Genomic DNA, 8,862 nt, shown 5'->3' with positions numbered 1-8,862 from the left:
CGCGGTCACTGGGGAAGACACAAACACAGATTAACCAACATCAGGTGCAGTGATTCTGCCACTTACCTTCCCTGACTCTGCCCTCCGGTCACAGACCGACGCTTGACCACGACCCCACTACCACAACGAGTTACTATATTCTTGGCAGCTTGAACCAATCTGGCCTGAGTTTCCCAAAAGCATCATAGCACAAAGATCATTAAATGGTAGAGCAAACAGCACAGTGAATGCGCTCTCTCCTAGTTAAGATGCTCTTCGTGTTCAGAGGCTTTTGGGAAACCCACCCCTCTGACCTCACAAGGTGTTTCCATCCACAGAACTGTTGCTCACAGCATTCTGTATACAGACTATAGTGTGTGAAAAGCCCAGGAGATCAGTAATTTATGAAAATACTTAAACCAACCCATTTGGTACCAGCATTCATGCCATGGCCAAAGTCTGAGAGATTTGTTTGATGTGAATGTTAGCTGAAGCTCCTGACCTGCATGACTTTTTTTAAACTTTACTTTTTTTGCATTGCATTGGTGTCACATGATTGGCTGATTAGAGAACTGCATGAATGCACAGGGGTACAGCTGTTCCTGGTCAAGTGGAACGAGAACATAAGGTATAGAAACAAAGATGATGTGCCTTGCAGCCAGAACTTGCAGCAGTTCTGCTGGTATAGAAATTTGAAAGTCAACACAGTCTCATCAAATCAGGTTTATAAAAAAAATAAAATAATTCAACAGTGCAGTGGCATAAAGAGAGAATGCATTATTTCTAAAGCTCTGTTGTACGACGATATTCTCCAGCGTTATAAAACCCAACCGGTATCACAGCCCTTTATCAGAGTGAAAACTGGCCTGGGAGATCAAACTCAATTTGGGAACAAAAGTTACATTTCAGCTGCTTAAATACAAAAAATAAAGCAAATGATTCCCTAAAACACATTGGTGGTATCAAAATAAGTTTTATTTTAGAGAATTGAGCTGTCAAAATGTTACAAATTTTGCATATAAATGTTGGGAAATCAAGAATTCAACTTATGCATACGTATAAAAAGTCACATTCACAGACTAGTTTCATTTCATCCATTCTAAAGAACCAGTACAGGGAATCAGTTCCACCACTAGCAATTAGATTCCAAAGCATACTGATTTCATGTTCATTACACATTTAATTACATCAATTAATGCATTTTTCCCTTAAAATTGTTAGTTACACATTTCATGAACCCTACCCCAACCTTTAGGTACATGTACTTTAAAATCACGGGGGGGGGGGGGGGGGGGGGGGGGGGGGTTAGATACAGCAGAGAAGGAAGCCCACATGAACGGCAAACACTTATGGTGGATTTAATGACAGAGACTGGACGAATCCTCAGCTCTTTGATCCAACCCACACCAACAGAGGAAAAAAAAACAGGCTGAATGCAGAAGAAATGAACAAAAAGGGCATTACACATCTGAAGGCCATTACAGGCCTGATGAATCATTTAAGAAAGGCTCCTTTCAAATGAAGAGAGGGAGAAAGGTCCTAAAAGCAGAGCCAAGTTAGACTAATTCAGACAGAAAGTCCCGAAACCCTCAAATGTAAAAGACTTGAAGATACTTTTGGTAAACTCATCATGCATCTCTTTCCTGAGAATTAGCACCTATATATAGCTGTAGCCACCAAGTGCTTACGTTTCATTAAAAATGCATACGATTTACTCACACGGGAAGCCAAGACAGACAGAATCTAAATCTAAAAGCTGAAAGTTTTGTACTTCAGACTCCTGCAATTTCCCCTCCAGTCTATACTAAATGAACCCACGCTCCCCCTAGTGGTGAAGAACGTAATAGCAAATGTGAATTGAAGGTGTTCTTTACCTCATTAACAGCTCTAATAAGTCTACTGACTGGTACAAACAAATTTTACTGAAAGATTTATTTCATAGCCCTTCATTAGTTTCCTTAGTTTTTTTTCCAGATGCAAAAAGCCCTTATTTAAATTCCCTTTGTAGTTTCCTACTGGGGGTCATGTTGTGAAAGCAAAGAAAGACTAAATGAAATCATGTTCAATTGACATGTTGGGTTCCTGAGCCCATGCTGTGAAAATGAACTGAATGCAAGCTTCTAACGTTTCACGCAATTCAACAATCATAGGAACAAAGCCAACCACTGCTACAGACAATGTTTACGCCAACCTGTAAATTCCCAAAAGAGTACAGGTGAAAACAATGCAAAAACTTTCATACACAGAACCAACTAAACCAAATGTAAAAACTGTACACATCAGTTCAACGCAATATCAATTCACTGATTAACACCATGTGTTTAATATGGGCCTACAGTCACACTGAAGGTGTTCCAAGACTGCTTTTGTAGACGAGGTGGGACTTAAGACTTCAGTGTTATGAAAGACAAGCTAACTTTTGGCGGCCAAAAAAAAAAAAAAAAACCTCTTGTAGCTGCATAGTCCATTTTCCCCGTCTCAATTAGCATGAAGCCTTATAATTCCAGTTATTCAGACAAAATGCAAATTTTTCCACACATCAATCCACAACACACAAAGGGCAAAAAGGAAGTAAAGGTGGGACACATGCCATGTGATCACAGCAGCATCACTGATTCATTAGCACACTTTCTAGAGCTCAGTCTTTTGTTAAACCATTTGAGCCCTGCCACAGGCCTGTGATAGTAAAACACAGCCTCTTTGTTGATCAGTGCCCTCAAGACAGATGACCAACTGTAGTTAGTTTAGAGCCCTCAGCAGAAACCTATCTAGGCCATCACGCCACGCAAGCACTCCCAGCCTCAGACAGCGACAAAGGAGAAGCCGTGGGCCTCTCAGTGGCGCTCTGCGTTTGCTTTTAACCCAGTTACTTTCCTGGATTTCTCAGGCTGGGTTAAAGACTCCAGCTGCTCTGATGAGTCAGCCCCTTTGGTTGAGGGAGAGGCACTGTTGTCGACAAACATGTTGGGAATGTCCTGACCAAAGTAGATCTTGCTGTTGGCAGCGATGGCCTGATATTTCATGAGCTCCAGATACTCTGGTGTCAGCTTCAACTGCAAGACAAAAACACAGAAAACTGCTTAAAGACTTCAACAAAAGCCTCCTTCATAGCATGCCTAGCATACCTGTTGATTAACATGTTCAGGTACCTGCTCATAGCAAACATGTTCCAAACAAATCACAGGCAAACGTGCACCAAATTCTTTTACATACATGTATTAGAAAGGGCATTTGGTGCATGTGCTGCAGTAGATAACTGTCACCCAGGCTTGTAGTACTCGAGTTTGACTCGTAACTTCACTTGGACTTGCGCATTAACTGCATTCGGACTTGTAAATTGGAGACGAGGACTCAGATTTTTTTTGTAACATGCCATAATAATTTGCCATAAGATATTTATATCTACAATATTGTCACACCTGCATGCCTTGGCACGTGCATCAGATAGACTCTTGGGCGCACTCCGGACAGTGTGCGCACCAAGCAGACTCTCGCGCATGCGTCATAAACAACTCGCACCTGTACAGGATTAAGGTGCAATCAGCACACCTATATAAAGACTAAACACACTTACTTTGCAAAGTATTGAGTTGCGTTAACATTACCGAGCCTCATTTCCTTCCTTCCTCGTCTTTGATAGCCTGTTTGTGCCTCGCTTGACCTATTACTTGTTTCACTGTTTTATGATGTTGCCTGCTGTTCTGCATGGTTTACCTGTCTTCACTTGTATTAATAAACACAGCCTCTGCACTTACATCAGTCTCCCAACCGTCTCCAACAGAATACTTCACACTCCCTGACAGAGAACGCACATTCACCTGTTCATACATCAGGTTCAGGAACAAACTAACGTTAATGGCGCGGAAATGCCTGGAGAGAAAGCCCCTAGGATTGTCGGCTTTGCTTATACAGACTTCTCATGCTGGGGGGGTGCGCGCACTGCTATGGTGTTCCATATGTAGAAGAACTAATCGAGGAGGCGACAGAGACAACCTCGAACTTTCAACTGTCATTTGGCAAGACTCCACCCAGAGAAGTAAGTGATACGCTATGTTCATTGCTCTGTTGATAGCAGGGCTTGCTGACCGATGAACTAGCGAGTGTTAACCCTCGCTCATGTTATTTGCCTTGTCGATAGCGGGGCTTGCTGAGCGATGAACAAGCTTTTTACCTGTAGCCTTTTAACTAAAACAGGGCAGCCAAGCAGTAACATTAGTCCAGCATGGTAGCAGAGATGGTTTCATATAAAGGCAGCAACAGCCACCGTGAAATGTTGCGGTTGGAGTCTTGTTCTCGGACTCAACCTTGACTCAATTTTCTTTTAATGACTTGGACTTGACCACTGGTGACTCAAGACTGGACTCGGACTAGAGGTTTAGTGACTCGACTACAACACTGGTGTCACCTCACAGCAAGAAAATTGTGTTCAAACCTAGTATCCGACTAGAGCCCTTTCTGTGCGGAATCTACATGTTCTCCCTGTGCAGGTTTCCTCCCAGTCCCAAGACATGCAGATTAGTTCAATTAGCTACTCTAAACCACCCATTAGGTATGAATGGTTATTCCTCACTGTGTTCGTCCTGTAATAAATCAGCAACTTATCCAGGATTTACCCGCCCTCACCCGAAGTCAGCTGGGCTCGGCGCCCGTGTCCCCTGTGAACCTGATGGATAAGCGGTATAGATAATGGGTGGATTGTTATATGGAGGAGTGGGGAGGAAGAGAAAAAAATATATATATTTTTTTACCCTGTTGGCTTCAGCAAACTTTGCTGCTGTGTAGTACTCAGCATCTGCTTTAGCTTTCTCTCTGGCCACAAAAGCAGCATCTGATAGCAACAATATTGATTAGGTAGGTCAAGATTAAAATATTGGATCAAAAAGCAATAAAATTAAAGTAAATACAGAGCCATGTTATTCCCACCTTCTATTTCAGATATCTTCTTCTCAGTCTCCTTTTCCATGACTTTCTGTTTGTACTGGATCTCAGCCACTTGAGCCACTTTTTGAGCCTCTGAAATGAAAAATGAAAAGGAATGAGGGGGGGGGGGAAGGCGTCACTGAAATCAATAAAGCAGATGATGCTTGTGTTTTGCCCACCAATGATGGCCTTCTTCCGCTCAGTCTCTGCTTCCTTCTCCACAACTCTCTGGGTCTGAGCTGTGATCAGTAATCTGGTCTTTTCAGCTTCCCTGTAATGGGGGGTGAATTTCATACAAGGCAAAATGTTCATAAATCTCAAACAAAACAGATGTACCTGAAGCTGTGGTGTTACTTGTGGAATTAATATGATTCCACTTGTAAATAATTTTACAACATGGCAATCTGTGTAGTGTTTTGACAAAGTAGTATTTAAACATAACCAGACAAAATAATTAAAATTTTGCCCAGGTCAAACAGCAGAAAGACACATGCTGCGACCTGCGATCAGTCGGTTGGTGACCGACCGCAAGTGGACGCAGGCGTTTTGCGTCAAACCCTTCGCTGTGGTCAGATGTATTGCAAGACGCAGAGTTTTTAAGCTGAATCTAGTCACGAGCCAGCTGGGAACATCTAGGTCCTGATCAGATCTTTCACCCCTTTCCCTAGTTTTCCCCGTACTGCGGTCAGCACACCAGTCTCTCCTCAGCTCATCCACAACTATATTATACCACTCGGATATTCATTCAGTGCAGGATTGTCTTCGCCTCACAATATGGTTTTTCTCCCTCTCCCTTCTTTTTGTATTCTATTATTTTGTTACTTTGCTGCATGCTGTGGAGTATTTCGCCCTTCTGTGGATCCCTTTTACTGGGACGGAGCGCGTCGGTTTCCCAACACAGAAGTGCTTTGAACTTCTGAACTGTGTTCTTTGAACCGAGAGCTCTTTCCCCTTGTGGGGCTGTGTTTCTGGACTCAATCATGCTCTCCCCCCCCCCACATTACCTGTTCCTGTATTTCTCCCGTCGGTTCCTCCCCTCCACCATTCGGATTCAGACCTGCCTTCTACATGCGTCAACCTGCTATTTGTACTGGCTGGAAGCAAATTGCAGCTGAAATGTGAACAGATCGTGATCCACTTGCATCAAGCTGCCTCTACTAAAGACCCTCTGCAACACACTGCCATTACCTGCGTCATTGGGAGTCAGCGCAAGACCAGTCTTACGATTTTATCATCGCAGGTAGACAAGTAGTTGAAAACTAGTTACAGCCTACCGTTTGACCTAGGCATTAGGGGTGCGACACTGCATTATGACAATAACTCGCAATGCAAAAAAACTTGACCGGACACTGTGGGAATTTGTGACTACACATCATTGGACTCAATTATGCATCTAATGCATTATAGCTTATATGGTTACATGACCAAGTTATAACAGGTAAAAGGAGTGCTTCAGAAGCTTTGAAATGACACCAGAACTGCTGTCATCTACAGTGCCGAAGAAAAAGTTCACAGAACTCCGGCATTTTATCCAGCTTTGGAGCTCATTATGCTTCAATCCACCGTTTTGTCTGGGTCAGAGGCTTTGTTTATTCAGTTAAATTTTGAGGAGAATTTATACATTTACTTTTAGTATAAATACGGAGGTGATTATAGTAAAATCACGCACACTGATTGGTTGAGAAACTCAGACTATTTCACGATAAATCACCTTGAGCGACTTGGTAAAATGGTGGCCAAATTTTTAGTCACCAAAAGTGAGGAATAAATTACAAATTACGAAAGAAAATGCTGTTCCTAAAAGCACTAAAGATGCTATGAAGTCTGGTCTCAAACTTCGTAAAGTGGAATTGTGATTCATCTATGCAGAGTTGCAAAAATAAGTGACGAGTCTGAACCACGCCATTATTACATTTGTATGCTGCCGTTGACGTCTGAAATAAATGTTTTTTTTTACTAAAAAAAAAAAAATAAAATAAAAAAATATTATAATAAAATCACCTGTGTATTTATACTAAAACCATTATCTGCCTCAGGCTCAGTGAATATCAGTGAGTAATAACCAACTTCATCTCGGTTATTATTCACCGATAAGTTATTCTCTGAAGGCGAAGTGACCAAGATTAACCTGTAGTAGGTTTTATTTACAACATACAATCTCCATTTGTAGCAATTTGATTTAGTTTTACGCAGGCAAAGAGACACCATTTTGTACTGTTGATTCAGAAATAAAGTAAAACTTATCAAATCACTTTATTAAAAAATAAAAACCCAACCACATCAGACAGCACCTCACCCAACTTCCTACAGAGCTTCCCCTTGGGTGCATTAAATGAATCCCTAATCAAGACACTGAAAGGAGGGTCACACTTAAATTCTTCATTGAATGATGCAAACTTCCTTTCACAGTCAGTCAATTCCCCTTCATTCATATTTTGTTCAAAATACTGAGAATCGATATCGTAAAGACAGTATCGTGAACTGAATTCAAAACGGCATTTAGAACTTGCTTATCATATTTTACTGTAGCTTTGAGAAAATGTACTCACATCAGTTCAAAGTTTCTCCGGATTGCCTCAGGGATTTTAGGCTTGGTGACACGAACTGCCTGCAAATAGCAAACGCCACATACAATGAGCTCCAAAACCAGGGCACCCCAGCAACATTATGCACAGCCGTCCTCCTTAGTCGCGTACTGCAGTTTTCACTTTCAACAAGTTAACCAAAATCAACTAACCATTTCATGGCTTGTGTGAAATAAAAGTAAAAATGTAACGGAATTTCTCCTGCAGCCCTAAAGCAGACCATCGGCAATACATGCCTGGTGTCAAAAGTTTGCTTCAGAGTTCTGAGGCTAATGTAACTAACAAAGCAGAAGCACCTAATTAAAGCCAGTTCAGCATTTGATACACTGCAAGTCTCAATTATCATATACTAACTTTAAAAAGAAAGTTGTCTGGTTTAGTAATACTTGTATAATATATAGATTTAGGCACTGCCTAAAAGCAGAGCTCCCATCTGTTTCTGGGTTGTAGAGTTCTCTTATATCATAGCCAGCCTCTTTTGTTTTATTTCTTTACCGTTATAGTTACTATACCGTTATAGTTTCCTTATGTTATACAAAACATACACAGAAAGAGAATAGCTCTGGCCTGATGAGTAGAGTCAGGACTCGCACGCACAGGACCGAAACCATCAGAAAACAACTTGATGGGTTTCTTCATGTATCCATTCTATGCCTACGAGGCTCCGCTTGCACAGGCCAAACAGTTCAGTAAATAGCAAAATGGCTCAAAAACCAGAATAATATCTGATTAACTTTTAATCTACAATACAAGTGCAAGAAATCTCAGTCACACCCTTTACATATGATGCTTGCTGAGAAACAAGCTTAAAGCATATATGCAGAGCCATGGCCTCACTTTCGTTTATAAATGCCTTGAGACAGGAATAGACAGGAATAGTTAAGCGTCAATATTAGTAATTTTTACAATTAAAAGGAATTCATATAGGTAGCTGTCTGAGTGGATGACAATGTCCGTGACGTCACAGCAGGAAGGCTATTGGTCTCATCGCCATTTCCGCTATACTAAAAACACAGCTGACTGCAACTCTGATCCTCCATTTTGAGCAAAGCCCAAGAATGTTCAACTACAAAAGATTTGGACACGTTTTGCGAGAAGTTCACGGGCACGTTGGGCGCCTACAAAGCGGTCTCTCTTCTGCTCTGCACATTTTACTGAAGACTCGTACAAGACCTCTGATCTGTTGAGGAGCACTGGCTATAAGCCGATATTGAAAGGAGGGTGCAGTACCAACAATTAAATAAAACAAGAAAAGGAAAGCATTTATTTTATTTATTTTTTAAAAGGAAAGCAAGTTCAGTTGCACCAGTTCTCCTGGAGCGTGAGCCAAGGGTTGTTGGTAAAACCTGGGACGAGAAGGGACATAATTGCTCAGGCA

The 8,862-nt window shown here is 41.5% G+C and overlaps 1 protein-coding gene across 5 annotated transcripts in view; it reads right to left on the bottom strand.

The window, feature by feature from the left end:
- Window positions 1–932: 932 nt before the first annotated feature.
- Window positions 933–8,862, bottom strand: part of erlin1 (ER lipid raft associated 1) — a 28,214-nt gene continuing 20,284 nt past the window's right edge. For all 5 annotated transcript variants that reach the window (XM_060926129.1, XM_060926130.1, XM_060926131.1 and 2 more), the window contains exons 8-12: window positions 7,449–7,507; window positions 5,079–5,170; window positions 4,903–4,992; window positions 4,728–4,807; window positions 933–3,032 (exon numbers count right to left, since the gene is read on the bottom strand). In XM_060926129.1, the coding sequence (XP_060782112.1) occupies window positions 2,814–3,032; window positions 4,728–4,807; window positions 4,903–4,992; window positions 5,079–5,170; window positions 7,449–7,507 (540 nt within the window). In that variant the 3' untranslated portion in view covers window positions 933–2,813. The remainder of the gene's footprint in view (window positions 3,033–4,727; window positions 4,808–4,902; window positions 4,993–5,078; window positions 5,171–7,448; window positions 7,508–8,862) is intronic.

This window comes from Neoarius graeffei, chromosome 7 (assembly GCF_027579695.1).
Source record: "Neoarius graeffei isolate fNeoGra1 chromosome 7, fNeoGra1.pri, whole genome shotgun sequence".
Taxonomy (NCBI): Eukaryota; Metazoa; Chordata; class Actinopteri; order Siluriformes; family Ariidae; genus Neoarius; species Neoarius graeffei.
Note: the sequence above shows the minus strand (reverse complement) of the source record. Positions and strands in the feature narration are given on the sequence as shown.